The 26538-nt window shown below is 40.3% G+C and overlaps 1 protein-coding gene across 3 annotated transcripts in view; it reads right to left on the bottom strand.

The window, feature by feature from the left end:
• Window positions 1-2322: 2322 nt before the first annotated feature.
• ATP8B1 (ATPase phospholipid transporting 8B1) overlaps window positions 2323-26538 on the bottom strand; it is a 117913-nt gene continuing 93697 nt past the window's right edge. For 2 of the 3 annotated variants that reach the window (XM_057698676.1, XM_057698677.1), the window contains 13 exons: window positions 21982-22170; window positions 20146-20258; window positions 18342-18506; window positions 17474-17585; window positions 16398-16473; window positions 13476-13608; window positions 12812-13100; window positions 8658-8881; window positions 7390-7473; window positions 6417-6662; window positions 5967-6105; window positions 4121-4251; window positions 2323-2628 (listed from right to left, as the gene is read on the bottom strand). In XM_057698676.1, the coding sequence (XP_057554659.1) occupies window positions 2404-2628; window positions 4121-4251; window positions 5967-6105; window positions 6417-6662; window positions 7390-7473; window positions 8658-8881; window positions 12812-13100; window positions 13476-13608; window positions 16398-16473; window positions 17474-17585; window positions 18342-18506; window positions 20146-20258; window positions 21982-22170 (2126 nt within the window). In that variant the 3' untranslated portion in view covers window positions 2323-2403. The remainder of the gene's footprint in view (window positions 2629-4120; window positions 4252-5966; window positions 6106-6416; window positions 6663-7389; window positions 7474-8657; window positions 8882-12811; window positions 13101-13475; window positions 13609-16397; window positions 16474-17473; window positions 17586-18341; window positions 18507-20145; window positions 20259-21981; window positions 22171-26538) is intronic. The other variant, XR_009047963.1, reaches the window with a different exon arrangement.

The following is a 26538-nucleotide window of genomic DNA, read 5'->3' on the forward strand; positions in this document are numbered from 1 at the left end:
TGGTACTGAACATCAGTAAGAACCTTTAGGTGGTGCTCTTTGGTTAAAAACATTTATTCCTCAACCAATTTAAATACAGTAGTATATCCTAAGGAAAAAATGGCCTTTAATTTGTTTAAGGGATCATCTCCCAGGTGTGCTCAGGTTTTCTATCATTTCCATCGCAGAAGCTAATAATCTGTCCCATTTCCAACAGGTTGCCCAGATGTAGATATGAAATTCTGCTCCAGAAGCAGGCTCTGTTAGAGTAGCAAAGAGCAGGGTCCTGATTTCCTACCTTATAAAACACCCCTAGACTGATACTCTTTTAGCACCTGCTACCAGATATGCCTCCCCCAAAAATCAGTCTCTGTCCTCCTGCAGAGAACTTCCTCCTGTGTAATGTAGTCACATTTCCCTAATGGGGTCACAGCTTTCCTTACTGTCCAGGAGCTGACTACCTGTCCTGCAGCCAGCTCATCAGACTCGGCCCTCCTCCAGCCTCAGGCATCCCTCCTCGTCCTCACCTGCTCTCCTGCCCTTCAACATCCTAATTCCCCTTTGCTTATCTTTCGACTCACTTCCCAGCCCCTATTTTTGGTCAGGGGTTACTACCTTTGCTTTTATTCTGGCTTTAAAGAGTGGGAAAAATTGTCCCCATCTAATATCCAAAGATGCACCATCCTGGGATACAGTTGGTTTTACCAACTATAAATCCATACCCTCTAGCTCCATAGTCTGGTCCTTTTCTCAGCCAGTTTGCCCCTAACACTTAGTACCCTGCCAGTAACTTCTCACCACAAAGGACCTCTGTGTTCCTTTAAAAACCAGGCAGACCTAGATTCTTCCATCATCTGTCGCATTCTAAAATAACCCAACTTAAAAAATATTTTAAAAGATTGTACTTCCCAAAAATTTTACTAAAGCATTTATATTTTAAACAAAAATATACATTAATCTCAGATTTACAGAATACAGAAATAATTTATCCAAAGCAATTTGCATTTTAAAATCATTAATATTGCACCCAACCATGTAAGTCTTTGACACATTTGCATTGTCAACCTTTCCCACAATTTGAAAAACGGGAGAGAAATCTGAAACTGACAGAATTACACAAGCTAACTTTTCTTTACAAAAAAAAACCAATTTTTTTATTTACAAGATAAAAGTTGTAAACTTCCAGAAATTTATTTCCATAGAAAAAAGAGCTATACATTTTTTTTAATCATACCTAGACAGTGAACTATGTACATGCTGTGATTTCCTCATAAGGAATTCAAAGGAACAGATATTGTGAACATTCACAACCTAATGGTAAAGAACAGAATTATTGAAGACACTTCTGTATCTTCACTGAAGTATGGAAACTAGTGTGTGAAACACACAGAATGAGAAAAGCCCCTGGATAAATAACTTTTACCTCTTTGAGGATAGTTTCCATAATTGCCTAAAGTTATCTTCAATTTTAAAATGATGCACTGTTAGCCTTGGAAATATGGCTACCAACAGCCTTTTCTCTCAAGACATGAGACAAGTAGAAAAGAGTGAGGTCTCTGTTCAAAGTCCCTTATAAAATACTTTACATATAGGTAGGCACAAAAATTTGCTTTTCAAAAGAAAGCTTTGCAAAATATTCTGCAATTTATCACTGATACCCTCAGTTTTTAAAAGCTTTTTTAAAAAAGCCCATAAATATTTAAATGCAATTTTTTTATGACAGCAGAAAATAAACTCACTTGGTACTACAGAAAGTGTCTGAAATAATATACAATAGTAAGAGTAAACGTATGTAATGTGCTCTTTTAACCTGGTAGTAAACTGAAACAGACCAAAACCTTGTACTTAATGAATGAAATGTGAAGTAATGTTTGTTGATTGAGCTGAATTATTAAACCAATGGGAGAACATGAAACCATGCAGCCCCATTGTCAACTCTGAAAAAGTCATCAGACCAACTTAGCTTCTAGGGGATGAACATTCATGAATATTTTGTCATTACCATTATAAATAAAAGATCTTTGTTAGCAAGGTGGACTCCAGGATAAAAGGAGCCTCTGGGAAACTCGTGCTGAAGATGCCAGACAGGAAAATCTAATTGTAATTTTAAAATACAATACCATTTGAACTGAAATATAAGACGGTTTCTAATTCTCTTGTCTTAGATTGAGATGGGGTTAAAAACGTTCACTTTGAATCATAACAAAACATCTGCAGTTGAACAATATGACTTTTCAAAAGGTCTCCTTGGTTTTGCTATTGCAGTAGTCCAACCCAAGTACTGTAGTTTGTTAAAAAGGTTATTGCCTTCAACATCCTCATAACAAATTGTTTTTTTTCCCAAAAAAGTCCTGAGTCTCTCATTAAAAAAAAAAAAAAGACATTTCCTCTGTGTGACAGGTCGCCTGCCTGGAAGCAAATGCCTCAGCTCTCCACGGTTCGCCTGTATTCTGCCGTCCCGTCTGCGATGACTGCATCCAGGGGAGAGCGCTTCTTGCGGATGCTGCGCCCGGAGGAGATGAGGTCCGCGTAGCCGCGCTGGTGGGAGAAAGCGTAGGCGGAGCGCCGCGTGGACACACCCCGGCGGAGCACGTTCTGCCTCCGCTTCCACTGCTCTTCGGCTTTTAACCGCTTTCGGTGCTTCTGAATCTGTGGAAGCGAAGCAGGAGACATGGGGCAAGATTAAAAAGAACTGGCTGACTGAATGGAAATGAAGGTCTGCGATGGCCGAGGGAGCCTGGCCACACTGATGGGACACCTATTCCACGCTTTCGCACACCTGCCTCATTTGGGGGCAAACGTAACCATCCTCGCTTTAAAGACGAGGAAAAGGAGGCAGACAGGTTACGTGTCGTTTCCAAGCTTTTAGAGCTAGAAAAGGGGGAGACAAGATTCCCACTCCTAAACTAATGCTCTTTCCAATTCATAAATCAGACTGATACAGGTTTATAAGAGACTGTGTTAGTCTCTTTCCGTGTTGCTACTGCACACACTTGTCAGTGGAGGAAGGAGAGCTGGAGGACAGTGAAGGTTGCCTACCTAGCAGCTGCTCTCTCCTCCTTTCTGATGGAAATAGTTTATTCAGGTAACAATCCTCCTGCTTACAGCCACATTCCTCCCGGGATGTGGACGCCACCCCCAGGGTTGGGACTGATTGATTTCCCTTGCTCTCTACTAGTCCAGGAATGAGCATGTGACCTAATTCTGGCTAATGAGACCTGAGGGAAGTGTGCTGGGCCCTCCTGTTGAAAGTTCCCAGGCTCCTAAGGGAAAGCTTCAGCATAATCAGTCCTTTAATCTTCCCCTGGATGTTGACATGTCAGGATACAATGCCAGGAACTGCTTGTAGCCATCTTTTAGCTTCAAGATGAAGCTAGCAGAGGGGAGAGATGGAAAAAACCACAGTCCTTTTTGGATAACATTGAGTTGCTCATCAACTGAGCCTGAAGTGTCATTATTACGTGAATGAGAGGTGATACATTATCACTGAACCGTTTTGAGCCATATCTTCCTGTTACTTATAGTTCAGAGGCCCCTGCTACAAGAGGAGACATTGTCCTTTCAATGAAGAAAAAAACCCAACCTGTATGCAGGGCAAAATATTAATAATTGCTAAATGGAGAGGATAGATAATTTCTTTTTGATGTTTGGTAAATTTTGTAACAAAAAGCAAGCAAACAAAAATACCAGTCCCGGAGAACTCGAGGTATGGGAGGGGGCAGGGGGTGAAGGGGAAACTGAGACGAAGCGAGAGAGTAGCACAGACATATATATACTACCAACTGTAAAATAGTCAGTGGGAAGTTGTATAACAAAGGGAGTCCAACTCGAGGATGGAAGATGCCTTAGAGGACTGGGGCGGGGAGGGTGGGGGGGACTCGAGGCGGGGGGAGTCAAGGAAGGGAGGGAATACGGGGATATGTGTATAAAAACAGATGATTGAACCTGGTATACCCCCAAAAAAATAATTAAAAAAAAATACCAGTCCCAAGAACTTACTTGCAAGGTGGAGTTAAAGAGAAGTGGTCCTAAAAAATGTTCAGACCAAATTTCCCAAGAGCTTATTAGAATTTTGCAGGAAAGCTGCTTTGGAGAAATGCTTTGATTTCTGTGAGAGGCACTCAGACTGTTTTTTCTATACCTTATCACTTTCTGATGGCCAAATGGTCATTGACAAGAAACGTATGGCAACAACAGGCAGCAGGCACACAGCAACAGTCAAGATGATGGTCAACCATATATACGGCTGTCTCAGAGCATTTGAAGCTGTGCCTGGAAAAAGCACAGAGAATGAATCACAGTGGTCCTTGCATCCCAAGAGGAGCATAGCGAACATTCCATAACCACAAATGCATTCTCTGTGGTAAGCTTTTATAACCAGATTGCCCTCCCCCAAACATCCCATCACTACTCAAGGAATGAACATTTTAAAACCACACTAGCAAAGCAGAGTTAGGAACATAAATTCTTTGGAACAAGGCAAATGTATATAAACGAACAAATAAGGAAAAAAGAAGTACATTTGTTGACACTGCGTTAATTACAAATGCAAAAATGGGCAATTTATACTTATGGATTTTTTTCAGGAACTTAAAAGCACTTTGCAATTTATAGTTCTGGTTTGAAACTCCACATATTAACAATGGGCATTGCCATTTGTGGGATAAGCCTTGTGCTGGGTGTTTTATACCGGCCATGCCATTTAATCATTTCTGAGAGATGAGTATTGCCCTCTTTACCACCTGAGGAAACTGAGTTGTGGAGAAGTAAAAAAAAAAAAAATTGCCCAAGGTAACAGAACTAGCCATGGCAACTATTGATTTAAAATCCGCATCCATCTGATTAGAGTTAGGCTTTTTCCACTGAATTTGGCATCCAGGTTTTTATGTCAGAGGAAGTAGCAATTCAATTCTATAATACAGCCAGGTAATCACATATACTAAATTTTAAAACTAGAGCCAAATTTGTCACATTTTCTGTACTTACACTGAGTTTGTAAAAATAATAGCATAAATGTGTAGGGGTTTAAAAACAAACTCTCCATGGTAATATTCTGAGTACCTGGGTACTAAAATTTTAAAACAGAGTCAGTAAGGAAGAAAACAGTCATAAAAAAAAATGCGCTCAATCCCAATAAGAAAAGGGTTACTTACCACAGCAACTGTCTTTTATAACCCAACAGCTGGTCATTATTTAAAAAACAACAGCAAACCCTAATCTTTTACAGGGAAATGAGTTTATGAGAAATTTTTTTTCCATTGTGAATCGAAGCTACTCTATAAGAAGTTCATAAATTCCAATTCATGATATTTATAAATTTTATATTTATCATTTCTTTCTAGTATTTGTCAGTTTGTCATATATTTTATACAGCTGTAAACTGTTTTGTTTTCCATAAGTTTAGTTATTGCTCTGTATATGTATTTCCAATGATACAGTCCACTTTTAAGTTCTAGAATTCCATCATATGGGATTCATAGTTTGTTTAGCTAATTTGATATTCTTAGGTCTTTGGTTTATTTACAATTTTTAGAAAACAATTAGAAATTTTGTAGTGATAACAATCTTTGTACAGATTACCTTTCCAAAATTTGGTGTGTTTCATCTTAGGGTATTTTCCCCATGTGGAAATACTGGATCAAAATGTACAAAAAAAAATCATATATTTGTAGGTGGTGTTTTAGAAAGATTAAACTATAGTGCTACCAGCAATACATGTATTCCCAGTTTCCCAATAACTTACCAATATTAGGTTTTATGAAAGAAAAAAAAGGCACAATTATAGCTTAAAGTTATTTTAATTTGCTTTCCTCCCATCACATTACCACCTTTCCAACCCACCACCCCCATTCAGTTTCTAGTCAGGACATTACTTTTCACTAGCAGTAATTTACACTTTGTGTTTTTACTTATCCTGAAGCTATCTATGTCAGAATCTAAATTAATGATATTTTTCTATTTATTTTTGGAATTTAGAAAATACCAACCTGTAAATTGAAATGCAGATGGAAAGAGAACATGTATTCCAGCACTATGAAAATCAAACATGATGCCAAAATAAAGTGCAATGCTTCCAAAAATTGAAAAAGCATTCACAAAAGTCCAATAAGAAGTATCCAAGCCAATCTGTTGGGAAACCAGAGAAAAACAGAGCACTCATTTCGAGGAGTTAGCAAGAAACAAAGGATCTAAGGATTCTGAAAATAGAATTCAGCAATTTAGGCATGATTTGGCTTGAATACAATCAGAAGCTATCCTTGGCTCAAGCAAGAAGTAGGAAATACGTTTGGTACAGGAATGAAAATAGCATCCATTCATATTTACAAAGCGGCAGAGGCTCAGTTGGATGGAGGAGGGGGAGCCAGGCGGATGTGCACGCTGGTGTATGTACATAAAGTACCAAGAGGTACTAAAAACAGTCGACTAAAGCCACATACCTGGAAATTGACTGTTATTATAAGAGCAGAGGCAATCGTGACAGCAAAAGATTGGTAGTCTGAGGGCGCCTCTCCATCCTGTCCCACAGTTTGTAGATAAGCTCCAAGAGGTATGAAGAAGAGGATCAATGATGTTAAAACCCCATGCAACAAGCTTACGAAGAATCTTCTATAGTTGAATAATAAGTCTCTTTGTCCCACAATGTATAACCCAGGGAAGCGCAGGCTCAGTTTGTCGCTCACATCCTTAAGGGGAAAACACAAGTAGAGTGTTGTCCATCAGGGTCAATATGTTACAGTTTCTATCTCACAGAGTTGCACTTGTTAAGTTTTAGGAAGGCAAAAACTGAACAAGATGATAAATCCTGAAAAAGTTCATTGTGCAGGGAGCAACATCGTTACTGTAGTCCACCATTATTTGATTTTTAATTCTGAGACTAAAGTGTACTATTTTGCTACTTACAGAAAGCAAATAATGTTAAAAAGTGCAGGAAGCCTATTTTTACTTTCTGAGAGAACATATTGTTTCTAATTCTTTGGGAAAGCATTTTCACATAGGATAAGTTAATTCCAAAGTATTCTTTTTACTCTTGAAAGCAGTTTCTGTAAAACTTGCTACTAGATAGAATGTGGACGAATTTGGAAATGCATAAGTTTTGGAGGTATTAAAATAATTTAAAGATGTGTAAGTTACTATTATAGATATTTACCATACTGTTAGGTATCACACAAGAAAATCTTAGTGTCTAAAACGAAGATTATAAACTCTTTTGTCAATGAATTCAACCCAGGCACAGAAATCTCTTTTCTTACTATAAAACAAGAAGCATCCAGTTACTCTTGTTGCCTGACAGCAGAACAGAATAGGGTTTATTCAGAAAGAAGTGAAAACCAAAAGAATGCATTGAAATATTTCCTTTGAAACAGGCACTCAGTCTGTCCAGAAGTGACCCTGTCAGCGTCAGGCTCCTACCTGGTCGAGCAGCCCCATGAGGAGGACGGGCAGGCTGGAGTAGAGCACATTGTAGAGGGTGATGAACCAGTCTTCGTACGCGGTCTGTGAGGAGATGACAGAGTCCGTGTGTCACTAACCAAGAAATATTACCTGCGTAGTTAACACGCATGCATCTGCCCTCAAAGCAGGGATGTCCCCAGGGAGAGGAAACACCGCTGCCCCCCACCTCTGCTACACCAGTAGCAGGCATAAGTTTGTTTCGATGGAACGAGCAGAATCAAAGGGCTTTTCCACAGAGAGTAATCTTCCCCCTAAAGTAAATGGGGAAAGAGACTCAGAAACGTTTTTGGAAAAGGAGTCCAGTCTGTTTGAAAAATGCTGGAAAACAAACCTGTGTTCATCCTCTTTTATACCCCTCATTAATGAATTAGATTACATACAAGTGGTAAAGCATATGTAAGTACCATCCAAATTTACCTGTCTCTTGCCAGTCCAGCATTTCCATGTAAACATTTTATAAAAGAATTTGAATATAAGAAAGATGTAAGGGAATCTGAAAGGGATAGCAAGGCTGTGCACCCACCCGTCCTCAGTGGGGGACAGAGGAGACGGGCTTACTCGGCATCGACAGGGATACACCATCCCGCACAGAAACAGCAGGAAGGCTGCAGCCTTGCTCAAGACGCCAAGACCTCCTGGCCCCCTCTCATGCCAGTTGTCTGTGGTGTCGCATCAAAGAATTTTGGACCACCACGGGCACTGACTTAGTTTAGGTTCATTTTTTACGAATGGTGTTTTTCTGCCATATCAACCATTGAACATGTTAGGTATGCCCCCACTCCCATTTCAGCAAAAGGTCAAAATTTAAAAACCAATCACGGAGACATGATAATAGATCTGTAATCACCCAAAGTTTATATATAATCCCTTCAGTCACATAATTTTATACTTAAATTTGAATAATTTGTTCAGAGTTGAACAATTTGTTACCACTGTTCTTAATGGCAAGGTGACTTAGAAAAAAAAAAACTCTAAAGCGAAGGCAAAGACACATAAACAAAAGCCAACAGACCAGGAACAAATCCTACCTTTTAAATGGCAAAATAAAATGTTTAAAGCACCGGAAACATTTTAGAAAATTCATAAACAATCTGTGTGTCAACTATTAAGAGAGAGAGCACCAAAACCAAATATGGAGAGGAAAAAAAAGTTTTTTTCAGAAGTAGTTTTTATTCATGTAAGAGGAGAGCTCTATTCATTTAATAATGATGACAATGGTATATTACCTGTGCAGAGTACCCATTGAAGAAGGAGTACCAGAAATGAACCAAAGTAAATGCAAAGTTTTTATAAAAGAAGTATCGTAGGAACTTGCACATCCTTATGTAAGACCACCGGCCATGCACCAACAGCAGTCTCTGCAAGTATCTGAACTGTGCAAAGGAATAATCACTTGACATGACAGCTTGCATGCCCTCTTGTCCACTTATTCCAACACCAATGTGGGCAGCTGTGGGGTGGAGGGAGAAGATACTGTGAATCATAAGCTATTTTAAGGCAAAACATTGAAATGATAAAAGTTTCCATAGCAATACAAAAAAAAAAAAACAAAAACAAACCCCAGACTCACATTTATGAAACAGTAAACGCAAAAAATGTTGTTCACCATCCCCCTAGCCCCAGCTTCAGAACTCAGAGGTGCAAGTTGCTAAACAAACAGAGCACATGGTTGGGCCTCCATAAATATTTGTAAAAGGATCTCAAGTGGGTGACACGCTCCATTTGGATTATCTGCCCAGCTCATACGCCATCCTTCCCACCCACAGGGTGAGCCCCAGGTACCTGTGGTGTGCCTGCCTCCCTGGCCACAGCTGAGTCAGCCACGAGCAGATAGGTAATCTGTGGTAGATACTGTGAATTGGCTCTCCTTCATTCTAGAACTTTTGTTCTCATTGGAGAGGTGGGAAAGCAAATAAAAACCCTACACTGCTCAGGCTCCTTCGCAGCTAGGTTCTTTGTGAATTAGGTTCCACCTGTTTGGACCCACTTGTGACTTGGAAGCAGAAGCAAACTGGAGCCCAGCAGCCCTTCCCTTTATTGGCATTTCTGCAGCAGAATTCATACCCGTTCTCCAGCTACCTGGATGCTGATAAACAACTGCAAGGGCTTCTCAGTTGGAAAGCTCTTCAGAGGAGCCTCAGAGCTCGAAGCTCCTCTGGTGAGTGACCCAGACTTGGAGAGCCTAGAACCTACTTCAGTTCATCCAGAATGTTCATGAGCACCTCTCTCTTGTATTCACTTCCTACTTAAAGTACCTAAAGGGATCTGTTTCCCTCAGTCTCTCTCGGTATTTTGGAATTAGGATTTGGGTGTGTCTGTGTTTGAAATTTTAACATGTAAATTCTTGAGTGGTGGGAAGGATTTACTTGTTTCTGAAGGGTTCTGAGAGGCAGAGAAATAAAACAGTCTAGGGAATGGATGAGAGAGACAGACACTGGGTTCCTGGTGCAGCTTCAGGTCCTGGTTCTAGCATTTTCCAGAGGCTTGGCTTCTTGAGCAGCACGAGACATATTTGTAGCTTTTAAAATAGGCTTCTTTTTGTCTTAAGCTAGCTTTAATTGTTCTCTAAGACTTGCAATCAAAAGTGCTTTATCTTAGATACTATTAAATTTTCAAAGGCTTATTCGTGGCCCACTGAGACCTTAAGACACACAGTTGTTTGAGGGGGGGAGGTTTCCAGAATGGATAAAAATATAAATCCCAATTTTATCCATCCTTCTAATAGTCATTAAATCACATGTTCCACTTAGAGAATTATGAGTTTTATCTAGGTCTTAAAAGTCATGGAAGTGAAGACAAATGATGAGATCACTTTGAGGACACAACGTATTATTACTCAGACCCTGAGAAGTATCTGCCAGCTCAGCAGAGTTTCCAGCCAAAAAAGGCTCCAAAACCCCTGCCCCAGTTGCAGAATGCAAGGTCTGGCAAAGTCAAGACATTAACATAGTGACTTGTTCAAAACCCAAGTTTTTAATAACACATTGCAATTCTAAAAAATAGAATAAACTGCATCTCAATATTTATGACCTCTTTAAAAACACATGAATAGTTCTTAACGACCAGTTGTGGTTGCCAAACTGCTCTTTCCTATCAAACCATGGCTTTCTTTCCCGAAGGAGTAACGGAAATGTTGAGATTTTCTCAGAGGCAAGGAATAGGAGCCACTGCCCCAGGCCCTGACATCCAGTCCAGCCTCTGTCGAGCAGACCAAGGACAGTATGTGAAGTGAGCACCGCCACAGTTCAGAGGGCGACTCAAGGCAACGGAGCAGATGTACTTTATAAGGCCACACTGCTTTTTGTTTGTTTGTGTTTTCCTAAAATCTAAATATAGGCACCCAGATTTTCCTGAAGTTGCAAATGTGGTTTCAAATGCCTCCCTGGCAGGCTGCTTCATAATTCCCTAACAAACTGATCATTTCCTTTTGCATCTTTACTGCTGCTTGTTCATTCTCAGGGTTTAGACCAAGAAAAACAACACCCACTGGCCACCTTCAGGCACAAGGGAGGGACAGGGCAGCCTCTGAGGGTCCTTGGATTCTTGCTAGGGGCAAAACCATGGTGGATTGCAATTCCCCCCACTACTCCTGGACTACACCACTAACCATGAAACATGTTAGCAAGTGGTCAGATTTTTTGGACACTTAAATTTCACTGTATTTTGTTATAAACAAACAATTTCTTTCTGCTCCTTGTTCTTGATGCAAGTAAAAGAGATGACAGTTTTCACAAAGTTCAGAAAAGCACTTGACAGTACTTAGATTAAGCTACTGACTTCCAAGGAGACCCGAGTTTCTTTGATTTTATTCCTAAATGGATGCCTCCTACATTATATATAAAAGCATCTAGCATATAACGGAGCTTAATAAAATTCTTAAAATAAGAAAACAGTTTCTCGGAGGTTACTTATGCTGACTTTCTGTGATCCCTTTTGCTATTCTCTGTGAACTCAAAGGAACAAAAGAGTTTTCAAGTCTCATTCACGTAATCAGATGGTAAATCTGTAAAGGACTCTCCCTTCCCCAATATCTAGAAGTCTTCATTATGACTGAAGGAAAGTAATGTTTGAGTTACTTGCCCTTTTGGCACAGCCATTTCTGTTAAAGGTACATAATGGAAAATAAACTAGAGCTGGCTGCAGAGGACAGAAATAGATCTAATTCAGAGCAAGAAATGCCATTCACGTGGCAGGATGAGCATGTGCAAAACACAATGGAGAGGCATTAAACTGGCACACACGTGGTGAAGCAGCGAGAAGACGTACATTATAGGGCCGACTCCTTTTCAGGAAGATAAAGTTGGAATATTCTTAGTATGTATCAAGAAGGAGAAGGAAGAGACTCTGAGGAAAGAAAGAGAGGAGTTACAAAACAGGCTGAATTACAAGTCTAGTTATACAGAATGCATTTAAGCCACCTGGCACCACAGGACGTGTGTATACATGCCATAGACAGTTCTTCTTAAGAATAATACCACAAAGCTAGAGGTGACATCAGAGAGAATTTTCTTGTTCTCAGACGAGAAAACTGAGGCCTGAGAATGAGCCCGGGGTGACACAGCATGTTGGCATGAGGACGAGGACTCAGATCTCATTAGTTTGGGCATTTTCATCCTAAGATTCTCCTTGTAAATAGCATAGGGAGGAAAAAGGACCAGGATTCAGACATATTGATGAGGGGTTGGTTCAGTATGCTTTAATACCAGCAAACTGTATTTCTGCATGATAGGACTCAGTCCTTCAATTGTGGGTACCTGGGGACCTCCAACCAGCAAAATGACCTTGGGAGGTCAGGAGGATGTTGAAGCCATGTTGGAGCTGTGCTTCAATGCCAGATGTGTTACTCTGAGCTCACACTAGGTCACCCAATGGTGAAGTTCAATAAATTTACCAAAGGCAAAAAGAAAGCCCCAGAAAACAGTGCTTAGGTGTGGGGGAATTATATTCCCAAAACAAATAACAAAGAGAGTTCAATAATTTATGCCAAGCTCAGCAGAAATTTTTGCAAAACTTATTAAATAGCAGGGTTTTTAATAAGCCTGAAAGAAATATGGGAGGAGAAGCAGCAAGAGAAAACACAAAACCAAATCCAAACACATGTAAAAGAAGGAAACAAATAAGGGTAAGTTTACCCACACGGAATTCATCTTCTACGTGGCACACTTTGTATAGCACAGTCATGCCTACGCTCTCCTACTGGGTGGGCTGTAAGCTTCCTGGGGGCAGGGTCACAGGTGTAGTTATCATAGTTAAGTGCCTTTATTAAAGGTCTGCTTCACGAAAGCCCAAGCAATGAAATCAGAAAAAACTACCCCCCCAAATGGTCCTACCATTTCCCCTCTAGTGATTAGGTGGCATTGGCCATGTGCTCAAGACTCACTTTTGATCATGTTGACATCGTTGGCCCCGTCTCCAATGGCCAGAGTGATGGCTTTCTTGTACCTCTTCACCAGGTCCACCACCATGGCCTTCTGCTTGGGGGTGACCCGGCAGCAGATGACCGCACTGCACTCGCAGGCCAGGTCAACAAAGTTCTGCTGCTGCTGCTCTTTTTTCACTTCCAGCCTCCTCTTACTTTGTGTCCGCATTCGTCTTTCTTCTTCTGTCCTAGGGAACTTCAGCTTCAAAATCTTACTTCTCTTGGTCTTTTTCTCTAGAAGAATTTCATTCTGTGAAACCAGAGAGGGAAACTAACCATTTGGGGTTTTAGATCAAGAGTACCATTCCCAAAACTTTAATCATCTGCAGAATAATTCTTGGGTTATATCATTGATTATATTCTGATTATAAAATATTTACTATCAGAATGTAGAAAAATTTGAAATATACAGAGAAGGAAGTTAAAATTATCCGTTAGTTGATAAGCTAGTAATAACCACTGCTACCAGTTTGTATCATATCATATATTAACTCTCAGACTTGGGAAATATCCCTTTCATTTATGGGCTGAGAGATTTTTAGGTAATTAATATGACAAGCCATCTAAAATTGGTCCAGAATGACCCGCTTTAGTTTGGGCCAAAGGGAGAGATGCTGATACGTACCAACCAAGAACCAGTGATTATTAAGGCACGGTTTCCACCAGGTGGAAAAAAAGGTTCGTGCACTTGGGGTACAAATTTTGCATAGACTCCACCTCTATTCCTCTGGTTTTCCATCCTTGTGTGAAGAAGAGCACTGGGGGAAAAAATTTAAGTGTTTAAACTACAAGACCATGAACAGGCCTTTGACTGTGAGATAATTTTGACATATAATCTTTCAAAAATTGTGGTAAAAACATAAAATTTATCATCTTAACTATTTCTGAGTATACAATTCAGTAGTATTAAGTATATTCATATTGCCAATCTCCAGAACTTTTTCATCTTTTAAAATGAAACTATACCCATTAAACAACAACTCCCCATTCTCACCTCCCACCCCAGCTTCTGGTAGTCACCACTCTGCTTTCTGTCTCTGTGAATCTGATGACTCTAAATAACTCATATAAGGGAGTCTGCGGTATCCGTCTTTTTGTGATTGGCTTATTTCACTTAATACTGTCTATTTCACTGTTCTCAAGGTTCATTCACGTTGTAGCATATGTCAGACTATTCTTCCTTTTCAAGGGTGAATAATATTCCATTGTATGGATATACCACATGTTTATCCATTCATCTGTCAGTGGACACTTGGGTTGCTTCCTCTTCTTGGCTATTGTGAATAATGCCAATTTATTGTGAATAATTTGGGTGGGCAAATATCTCTTCAAGCCCCTGCTTTTAATTCTTTTGGATATATATACAGAAGTGGGATTGCTGGATCATATAGTAGTTCTATTTTTAACTTTTTTGAGGCACCAGCATACTGTTTTGGTGGTGCTCCATAACATAGTGGCTGCACCATTTTATATTCCCACCAACAGTGCACATGGGCTCCAGTTTTCCCACATACTCGCCCAGACGTGTTATCTTCTGTGTTTTTTAAATAGTGGCCATCCTAAATCAGTGTGAGGTGAAATTGGTTTTAATTTGCATTTTTCTAATGATTAGTGATGTTGAGCATTATTTCACATGCTTATTGGCCATTAGTATGTCCTCTTTGGAGAAATGTCTATTCAAGTCCTTTGCCCATTTTTTAATCAAGTGGCATATAATCTCTCCACTGTGGGGGCACCCAGTTCTTGGTACTTCATTATTTGCCAAAGGTGGCTAAAGGAAGGTACAGTTGAAATGTGTTCACAAGCTACAGAAGGAGGGCAATCTTGACCTGAGTTACAGTATGCTGGGGTGAGCCCTAGTGTACTTGACCTGAATGACAGTATGCTGGGGTGAACCCTAGTGTATTACAAACAGTGACCACTGTTGGGCAGAAAAAAACTTATTTCCACATAAAATTATGTCTGCTTTTGAGATATTCTCAGTGCTTTATATCAACAAATTATTGAGAAGACCACATATAACTCACTTCATGATAGAAAAATGAGTCATGGAATTTTGGAGTAAAGGGGACTGTAAATATCCAAACTCTTCATGCTACAAATAAGGAAATCAAGCCCAAGAGAGAGGAAGTGATTTGCCTGCAACCACTTGATGGGACAACTGCAACGAGGACTCAGGACTCCTAACTCTCAGCCAGGGTTTTCCTCGTTACACACACAGAGCCTTTATTTTTCATCTTTAAGAACAGGTTTCTCAACCTTGGCACTACTGACGTCTTAGGCCAGTTAATTCTCCATTGCATGTGGCTTTCTGTTGCACTGTGGGCTGTTTAGCAGCATCCCTGGCCTCTATCCACTAGACGCCAGGAGCACCCCTCCGCCCCGACTGTGACACTCAAAGTTGTCGCCAGACATTGCCAAATGTTCCCCGAAAGGCAAAGCCCCCATCCCCCCACCCCAGTTGAGAACCACTGCACTAGAAGATTAGGTATTACGCTCTTTCCACATTAATTTAATTCTCATTTTCAAGTTGAAAATAAGGAGTAATCAAGACAAATCACTAAAGGCCGGAAGAGAAAAAATGTGTATACAATTCATACTAAATAGTGATGTCTCAAGCCCACTTCCTTTTTCAGCAGGCAAGTGCTGGGGGCTTCCAAGAAATGTAGGAAAATGGCCACTGGAAGGGCAAATAAGGCCCCAAGTTTTCCTACAACGTAAGGTCGAACCATGGTGACTTGGAGCTGCCTGTTGTTTCCGTGCTTCATTTAAACTCGAGGAAACTGTCCCAGGTGACACATTCTAGCTCCCATTTCTCTATCTGCTGTGTCTAGTGGGTATAGCCTTGCCTTTTTTCTTTTTTTAAAGCTCTTTATTGGAGTATAATTGCTTTACACTGTTGTGCTAGTTTCTGCTGTACAAGAAAGTGAATCAGCTGTATGTATACATGTATCCCCATATCTCCTCCCTCCTGCGACTCCTTCCCACCCTAGTCATCACCCATCATTGAGCTGATCTCCCTGTGTTACACAGCAGCTTCCCACTGTTTTACATTTGGTAGTGTATATATGTCAATGCTACTCTCTCACTTCATTCCAGCGTCCCCTTTGCCCTGCCACCCCCATCGTGTCCTCAAGTCCGTTCTCTACATCTGCATCTTTATTCTTGCCCTGTCACTGGGTCCATCAGTACCATTTTTTTCAGATTCCGTATATATGAATTAGCACAGTATTTGTTTTTCTCTTTCTGGCTTACTCTGTATGACAGCCTCTAGGTCCATCCACCTCACTACAAATAACTCAATTTCATTCCTTCTTATGGCTGAGTAATAGTCCATTGTATCTATGTGCCACATCTTCTTTATCCATTCATCTGTTGATGGGCATTTAGGTTGCTTCCATGTCTTGGCTACTGTAAATAGTGCTGCAGTGAACATTGTGGTACATGTTTCTTTTTGGATTATGGTTTTCTCAGGGTATATGCCCATAGTCTTGCTCTTATAAAAATGAGACATTACGTATTCTCATACTGCAGGCCCTTTACTCACCTGATATCTTCCCCATAGCAGATCGTGGTATCTTCAGTAAGAAGCTCACAGGCAAATCCTATATTTTCAGCAGTTTCTACAACAGAAAAAAATTAAGTCAAATGTCATTCCTACTGATGAATTTAATAATGGACTTTAGTAATGATGATTTTTTCAATTAATGAAATAACCAGATTCAATCAAATATGCTGTTTTTCTGTATCAGTGTCTAGAAATCACAAAGAAAAAAACCCCTTTCTCTGTGATACAATAATTGTAATAAGTCAAAGTCTGGTTGAGATGTTTTCAGTAATAAAATGTGCTATAATATCAAATACATAAACTGGTTATTTAATAAATCAAATGTTCATTGAAATACTGAACACAGTTCATGTGGTTTAATCATTCTGTTATGGGGGAGGGGAAGGATAACCATCTCCATAAGCGCTCACACAGGGCTCCTATGGGAGATTTTTTCCACTTTTCCACCACCACCACCATTATTTGTTTAAGGTCAGGACTTAATCCCTTAGCTTATCAGAGTGTGTAACCCAACAACAACGTCAATGAGAGTAAGAGAAATGATCTAGTTTCCCACAAGAGGCTTCTGGAGTAAAGAACGCAAACAACTCCTTGTTGAGCTCTAAATTTAAAAATGAAAATCTTCCCTTGGGTATAAAATTTTAATTATAATTTTCAAACAATAAAAGGGGCAAGAAACAAAAGTCGTTCAGCATTTTGTTCTATGTCCAACAGATGGCAAAGCGCTGGGGAGGACGAGGGGACCTGAGGGGTGGCCCTTTCAGGATAGCAGCCCACATCTGGCAGAAGAGATAAGACTAAACACCATCAGGAAGACACGACCAAGAGCTCAGTTATAAAGAATAAACTCTGCTACTGAGGGAGCTTTGGGAAGGATATGGTCAGGGTGGGCTGGAATAACAGAAAAGGATTTCTTAGGGCAAGCTTCTCTGTCCAAAAGAAATGGACAGGGTTTGTGCAGGATGGAAAGTCTGAGAAAGTCACCTTGAGCAAGGGAATTGGAAGCTATGAATATTTGTGAATTAACAGATATGCTTCCCTGCAAACTGAATTACCCTTTTTGTCTCCAGTAAGCACCCAGATCTTAATGTCAGCTTTTGCAAGTTTTGAAATGGTTTCTGGGACTCCATCTTGTAGCTTGTCCTCAATAGCTGTTGCTCCCAATAGCTGGAATGTACATTAAAAGAAAGGAATTAGCAAATAAGCCAAAAATGTTCTGTAACTGCACTTTGCCAACCTGTAAAAAGAAGAAGAGCTAAATACACCTCAGTCGGTGGTCTACTGGGGCCAGTGGCCAGCATTAACCGGGAAGGCTGCTGTGTTTCACACTCACCAAAAAACAAACAGCCAAAAACTTTTTCCTTAAAGTAATTCACCGAGACAAAGTTGTAAGTACAAATCAAGGACAGTAAAAATATACTTTCATTGTGTGTACACTACTTTACAAGGACAGAAGTCAATTTCTCTTGCTAAAGGTCAGTACTATTTGTTGAACGTTTCCTTTTAATCTAAACTCTACAGGCAATAAGTATTACACTTTGAAAAGCCTTTTTAACAAATGGTATATTTTTCTTATTTTGAAGTTTTGCAAAATATAAAATCATTTCAGTAATTCTCACAATGTAATAAGTATATGCTGTCTTACTGTTGTATAAAAACCATAATGAATTTTATTAAGTGATATAAAATTAATAGAATCAGAATCTCATAAGTATTTTCTGTCTTCTGGTTTCTCATAACGGCAACTCCTATTTTGCTTGCTGAACAAAAGAAATTCAAATGACCTTGTTCCATTATACCAATTTCAAATACTGAAGTTGGAATTATCTTTCAAGCATGAGATCAAAACTGTAATGAAACTTAATATAACTTCCAATTCTGTTTGGAATATCAAGGAAAAAGTTTACAAAGGTTAAAACTCACAATTAAGTCCTTTTCAATTTCCTCATATACTTTATCCAGAGCTTCATCCCTGTTGGTTGAGGCTATGCTGGCAGCCATAAACTTTTTATTCCATTCTTCAAATTCTTTTTCTTCAATTTCCTTATAGCAAAGGCACAGGGTTCTAAGAGTCTCACTTGCAAAGATCTGTTTGATTTAAAAGACAATCCATCCACCCAAAGAGTAGTTAATTTTATGTAATTCGTTTGAAATCTTACTTTGAAGTAATACAATAAGAGAATTTAAAAAGATTGTGAAAGATGGATTCTGTACACACACATTCCATAGAGGAGATTAAACAAACACTTTGTTTCTCTAAGAATTCTCAAGATCTTAGGACCATATTTGTAGTTCCCAAATTAGTTAAAGGGAAAAGTATACCTTTCTTCTAAATCAAGTCATGAGAATGAAAAAAAAACCAAAAATACTTTTTCTCTTAACTAAGAAAATAACAGCCCAAGGAGGCTGCCTCGGGGTATAATGATGTTGTAAACCAGACCTGACAACTTTATAATTTGTTCCCACAAATTGTTATGAGTCCAGTCAACTATGAACTCTCCACCAAGCATTATTCCCTCAAACCAATTCTGAAATAAATAAGCCACTGTTAAAACTGAGATAAAGCATTTTAATGAAAGTCTGGAAAATTTCATTATGGTGAACAGATTCAAGCCATTTCAAATAGCTTAAATATGAACCAGTAAAAATGTTTCATTACTTCACAATCACATCTTGTCTAGCCAAAATGGCAGAACTGGTTCACCCAGCTGAGGGTCTGCTTTCAAAGACTCTTTGGAAGGTTCTGCATGTATTTGATTATACTGCCCTTGTTCATATTCTCATGAGAAATTATCCACTGTAACTGCTTCAGAAACATATATATAACCTTAAAATGTGACTCCCCACTTAGTAAACAACATATTCATCAGGCTTCTTTCTGAAGGACCTTTGGCCCCCAAACTCAGACCCTTCAAGTGGAGGGAAGAAAGAACCCTTTATTAAGTACCTACTAAGTGCTGGAGGCTGTGTAAGCTGCTTTTCATCCAAGGGGCTTTGCGCCAACTCTCCCTGGTAGGAATTATCCCCTTCCCCTTTCACCGGGCAATTAATGATTCATCTGAGACCTCAACCATTACCCCCGAGGGCACAAAACAAGTAAGAGGCAGAACTGGGACACCGGTCTAGCAGACATGCTCCATACTTCACTGCCATCATATACAAGCAAAACAACATGAGAGTTGGTAGGCAATTCTCAAAGAGAAATTTCCAGAAGCATTCTGAATAATTGCAACATCACTGAACCAAGTACAAAGTCCCCTAAAATAGCAAGTTACTTGAAGTAATGAAGACCAAACTGATTCTCTAACAAAGGTATCAGAACTTGATTATCCAGTGTGCTGCTTTGTCACGCCCCATCATATATGAATGCTTTCTTCCCTTCACTGTACACTAGGACACGGGAGTTCTTGGAGACTACGACACAGGATGGTTATGTAGCTTGCTCAAGGTCACCGGAAGAAAAGACCAGTCTTTCTCCTGGGTCAGCCCTGCAGACACTGCTGACCTGGATGCTGGGAAAAGGCAGTACGGTCATTTCCCAGGAAGTCAGTGCCAGGGACGGAACCGGAACCAGCCTGCCATCTTCCTACTTGGTGCTCTTTCCACTCAAATACACCAAGACAACAGAAGGGTCAACAGTTAACACAAAGCTTTCATTCCAGCTTAAGGGATAGTACCAGAAAATAAGTTTGAAATCTGTGGCATAAAGAGTGGAAGTGATACTTACATCCAGGGCATCCTGTGTCTCTTGTTTCGTAGGATTCATTCGATGTAACCGTTCATAAATTACAGTGTCAGCGCCTTTACAGTAAAGCCTGATATTGCCTTCTGGGGTTCTTACTAGTAGCAAAGGAAGGAAGAGTAAATAATAAAGTTAATGTTTGATTTCTTAAAAGAAAAGCGCATTTATAAAGTTAATTTGAAGTGTTACAGTGTTAGTCATTCATAATTAGTTTAAAATCAGCAATGTACCTAGAAAAATATTGCTCTCAACGTTGGTAAGCTACTATTCACATAGAATGTAATAGTGAAATAAATATGAAAACATTTCTTCAGTCAGCTCAGTCTTCCATAGCCTTGCTTCTTCTTTCAGCAAATATTTACCGACTCCCTACTATGTGCTAGTTTCTTCCATAGAGCCTTCTTTGTCCATGCCTGCCAGTAGGAATCTCTCTTACCAATAAACCCACACCACTTACTGCCTTTAATATTCAGACCATAACATGAGTCCTTGTGACCATCTTCTTGGCTTTTCTGATCTCGTGTTTTATGTCTCATTGCTAACTAGATTTTTTTCTCTAAGGCAGAGGCCAGGCATGATAATTTGCCCAGATCAGTGCTGGGTACACAGAAAGCACTCAGTAAAATGAGCCTAATCAGAGTTCAGGAGACAGTTAAACTTATATATCCTTTTGGTTAAAAAGTCAATCTCATAGTGGAAAATCTTACAGAAATCCCTTAACTGAGTGCTCCAAGCTGATGTGACCAACAATCCCATGCCTTCTGATGTGAGGTGCTCGGAAGGACACGGCACCGATCTACGGACCCTTCCTGCCAACATTGTGTCATCTGAATCTAATCACGAGGGAACCTCAGACAAGCCCAAACTGAGGGACTTCCTATGAAGTAACAGGTCTGTGCTTTTCAAAAATGTCAGTGTACAAAAGATCAAAAACAGGTTGTGGAATTCTTCTAGAATAAAGGAGACCAGAGTAACAATCACCGACTGCAATGTGGAATCTCGGGTGGGGTCCTGAACCAGAAAGAAAACTCCTGGTAAGAATTAGAAAATGTTCTGTAGGTTAGATAACAATGTTATAATGTTAAGTTTTCTGATTCTGATCACAGTACTGTATATAAAAGTAAGTGAAGTTTCTTGATCTTAGGAAATACCTACTTAAGTATTTGGGGGAAACGGGCATTAGATCTGCAGTCGACTTTCAAATGGTTCAGAAAACAAGAACCTGTAAATAATAATGACAAAGAATTTGTGACCAGTGCTAACAGCTGGTGGATATGGAAGAAAATACGGGAGTTCTTTAAAGCGTTCTTGCAATTTTTCTATACGTTTGAAATGATTTCAGATTATGAACGTAAAACATTTCAATATTAGGAAGCGATCACTGTCTCCACTTGGCTGCCTGGGCTGGAGATATGATTTTGATTCATAAGCACAGCCTTGCTTTTCTCAGAACTCCTCTCCTGCTGCAGTCTCTCTTTCCTGACGTCACTCAAGTGTCCAGCAGAAGTGCTCAGAGCGACTCACGACATAAAAGCTCATGTTGTGGGTCTACCACCCATGGCGCTGCCACCCAGATTCCGCAGCCGGCAGCCCACATCTTTGAAGAACCTGCAAGATTCAGATCTACTGCAGTTGTCCCTTTAAGTGATGGATATCGTGCAGAGTGAAGGGAGAAAACATTGGTTTCTACAAGCCTGCAGAAATCCTCTAGGAGCCAGGGGCTTCATTCATTGCCTGTTTTATCCTGATGTCGCTAAATAAAATGTGTGAAAGGTAGCATCTCAATGAGCAATTCACAGACATACTCTGAGGGAGACCTACCAATTATAGACATTCGTTTCCGGTCACTGTTGAAGTCTAAAATGGCGAGAACATGGTAGGTCCTCTCAGTGCCCAACTCACTGATGGTGATCGTGTTCTGAGTCCTGGCGAGGAAGGCAAAGCCGAAGTTCCTGGCAGCACTTACGAGAGCGCCTTCGTCAGGAGAGGCCGCCTGGTAGTTGAGTTGACCTAACAAGGGAGGCAGGAGAGAGAACCAGAAAAGCTGAGCTCAGGACCAAGTGTTCACCAGTGCGGTTCACACCGGGGGTGAGGATGTATAGCTGTCCCTCTGTATACACAGGGGATTGGTTCCAGGAGAGCCCTCAGATAACAAATTCCATGGATGCTCTAGTCCCGTCTATAAGATGGCAGACTATAGCAGATACAGCTGGCGCCCTGCGTCCACGGGCTCTGCATCTGCAGGCAAAGAGGACCAGCTGTATTGCAAAGCCCAAAACAGCCCCAAGAAAACACGTCATTGATTCGTAAGGAGAATGCCAACATTAATTTTACAGTTTTTAAACTTTAAATTTTTATTTCTAATCATAAACAGTAATATAAACGAGAAGTAAAAAAAAAAAAATCTGGCTAAGAATAGGGGGAAAAAAATCTCATAATCCCACCATCCAGAGGAAAAACACTATTGACATTTTATTATAATTTCTTCCAGTCCTTCTGGAAATGCCTATGTCTATAATAGTTTTTATCACACTAAATATACATTTATGTCTTGATTATTTTAACATGGTATTTTGAGCATGTTATAGTAGCTTTAAAAATTCTTTCTGTACATTATTTTAAATGAATGTAACCTATGAATGTAACACGTGACCATTTTCCTATTAGAAGCACTTAGTTCCTTTCCAGAATTATTTTACTCTCAAAAATAACATTGTAATAAGCATTTTGTATCAATATAAAGGTTTTTCTGACTATTTTCTAAGAATAGCTTCCTAGTAGTGAAAATACTAAGCCAAAGAATACTGATAAATTTTAAGCATGTTGTCATATATATTACTCACTTGTTTTCTAAAAGGGTTATCTTCCCTCTAGAAGAGTGTGCTTACTTCACCTTAGCTATATTCTCATAATTTAAAAAAAATCTCAAAATCTGTTCAGTATCTTGATGTGTGAAAGTTAAATACAGTAAGTCCCCTACATACAAACTTCAAGTCTCGAACTTTCAAAGATGTGAACGTGCGTTCACACATCCAGTCACATTAGTTAGTTCATGTGTCTGGCGTACTTTTCAAGGTACTGTACTGTAAGATTAAAACCGTTTATTTTTTGTGTTTTTTGTGTATTATTTGTGTGAAAAGTATTGTAAACCTATTACAGTACAGTACTACATAGCCAATTGTGTTGGTTGGGTACCTAGGCTAACTTTGTTGGACTTACGAACAAATTGGCCTCACGAACACCCTCTTGGAACAGAACTCATTCATATGCAGGGGACTTACTGTAACGGGAAGCTACCTTTACTTCACAACTAAATTGCAACAACAGGAGAAAATCTCACAATGTTGAGTGAAGAAGCCAGACACCGAGTACATACCACATAATTCCATTTACACGAACCACAAAACACACAAAGCTAACCCACACTATTCAAAGTCAGGACAGTAGTCACCCCTGGAGGGACAGTGACTGAAAGGGGACACGAAAGGGATGACTAGGGGATGGATAATGTTCTGTTTGTAAACATCTGGGTACTCAACAACAAGGGAGTATTCAACTCGTGAAAATTCACTGAGCTACATGCTCCATCTCTGTACACATTGTACATCAGTGAAAAATTTAAAAAAAGCTCTGCCTATCCAAGAGTTTCTATTTTCTACTCTTAGTTCCTCTCCCTCAAGGTAGAGTGAAAAGTATGTCTATGGTCAGATGAACTTTCACAGGAAAAGACATTTTATTTTCCACCATGGTTTGATCAGGATACAGTCTACAGGTGGATAGATACACCATCCGTCTGTGGGGAGGGGGCAGATGCCCCTGGGTGAATGGCTGCAGGCAGAGCTAAGTGCCCCATCCCCACCCTCCTCCCTTTACATACCTGCTCAGATGGTTCACTCTAAGTCAATATTAATCACTCCCAAATAGTAATTAAAGATGACAGTTAGGTTGGTCTCTCTCTATTTGTTCACCCAGAAAGTCATACACCACAAGTTATGAATGTACTTGCTAAATCCAGCCATTCTACAAACACACACACATGCCAGAGGGTAAAATATTTAACCAGAGCTAAACAAGCAGCAATGAGAACACAATCCCCTCCCTTCAGCATGTTTCGCTGGCAGGGATATACTGCATCATACTGAAGGCAAACTTATTTCCAACAGAAAAAAAAGGAACAAAATGTAAAAGGTGGTAAAGTTCCCATGAGTAAGACAATCATATCTGGAGTAAACACTGATATTTTTATCATTAAAAGAAAATCCTTCCATTTTGTTCTAAGCAATAACATTACAAAATTGCAGACTAATAGAGACAGGAGGAACTTCAGAGACCTGGTCCAAACTCCAACCTTATGTTTGCAGGAGGAAACCTGGACTAAACATTAACCCCCTGAAACCTGAAGAAAACTATTTACCACACACTTAGACACAATCAAAGAGACTTTCCTTTTCCGACTAAATTGTGGATGACGGAAGTTATGCAGATAAAAAAGTTGCTGAAACAACAAACCCACCTCTCACTATCCTGATTCCATAGCTTCCTCTGGCTGATAACCTTCTAGTCACCAGTCTTGGAACACGTTACCTCTCAGACTAAATATCCCCCACATTTGTTACTTTCTCATCCTTCCCAAGGACTCCACACTAATCCAGGTCCTCAGTTTCCTCACTGATCTCATGTGCCCCAGCTCCAAACTCCTAAAACAGCTCTCTAATCATAATCTCATGGTACATTGCAACTTAAGGCCTTCAGGTGAAGGAAATGCTTCCAAACCTTTCAAACCCTGTTCTCTCATGGCCTCTGCAGGAGGCAGGAGTCTACGATGGCCCCAAGGTGTGTCTCCACACCCCCGCACCCCGCCTCCATGTACATATACACTTTCTCCCAGTTATTCAAGCAAACTCTAATTGAGGTACTGCTGGGAAGCAATTTTACAGATATAATTAAGGTCCAAACCGGTTGACCTTAAGGTAAGGAGATTATCTGGGTGTTCCCAGCCTAATTGGGTCAGACCTCAAGAGGGACGGGATTCTTCCTGGGGAGAGAGTTTTGAAGCATGAAAGGGGTTTGATGGAAGGGAGATTCTCTACTGCTGGCTCTGAAGACAGAGGGAACCCTCTGGCAAGGAAGGAGGGAGGCCTGTGGGAGCAGAGAGCAACCCCAGCTGACAGCCAGCAAGGAAATGGGGACCTCAGTCCTACAACCACAGAGAATTGAATCCTGCTCTCAGCTTGGAAGGGAATGCTGATCTCCAGATGACAGCGTGGCCTGACCTTGATTTTAGGGAGGTTCTTAGCAGTGCCAGTCATGCCATGCCCAGACTTCTGACCTAAAGAACTGTGAGCTAACGAATGGGTATTTTAAGCCATGGAGTTGTGGTGATCCACTACAGAGCAACAGAAAACCAGCGCAGCTTCTCCACACTCAGCCTCCACGTGCTCTACACATACACAACACTTGGACCACACAAACTGTGTGCTGAGCATACGTGACAGGATTCTTGCCTCTCACTGTTGATGTTATGCATAACAAAAGATGAACCAATCTGTATTATTCTTGTATAGGTGGGAAAATGAGAGTGCAAGAGCAGAGGCACACCAGCATGACCGAGTGGAAGGACTCAGCTAAAATGGCTTTTAACATGCTGTCTGAGCTCAGGCAGGTCTTGGTGCTCTCTGGGTCTGAATTTCCTCATCTGTAACATTTGGAGGAGTTACTCCCAAGGTCCCTTCCAACGGACACTTTCAAGGTGTTTTTATGTATCAAAGCCAAAATCAATTTCTCTTTTACCTCCTGCACCTAGAAATACAACTCCCCTCCATTTTCAGTGTCTAGAGCAATTGCCCATCACATGCTACGTGGGGAAAGATTCCTGAGGATGTACAACTCTGCCTGAGCAGACAGCGCGATGAAGAGCTGCACAATATTAGGCTGGAAGGGACTCTGGACTCCAGCCTTCCTCCTGCAACATTCAGGAAGCTATTGCCCAGACAGAAGGTGGTGGTCAGTACTGTGTATTACGGCAAGAACCCAAACTGAGATGGCCCATCTTCAGCACACGGCCCAGGGCTCTTCCCATAAACTCTCAGGGGGGAAAGAAGAAAATAGAGACCATAAGATGAATGCACACTTGCCTAAGTTGGCTGGTTACCTTTCAAAATAATACCACCACACACTTAAAAAAAAAAAAAGAAAAAGAAAAAGGAATAATTTTGCTAATGAGCCAGACACTAAGAGAACCAAGTTACTTAAAAATATCATACTTGATCCTTGTCATATGAGTAAACTGTGCTTAGCTAGTCAAACAGACTTTGATCTCTGCTTCGGTTATTCATGACCTGGTCTCACCCAATGTATCTTCCCCCACTTGGCCTGCTA

This window comes from Hippopotamus amphibius, chromosome 11 (assembly GCF_030028045.1).
Source record: "Hippopotamus amphibius kiboko isolate mHipAmp2 chromosome 11, mHipAmp2.hap2, whole genome shotgun sequence".
Taxonomy (NCBI): Eukaryota; Metazoa; Chordata; class Mammalia; order Artiodactyla; family Hippopotamidae; genus Hippopotamus; species Hippopotamus amphibius.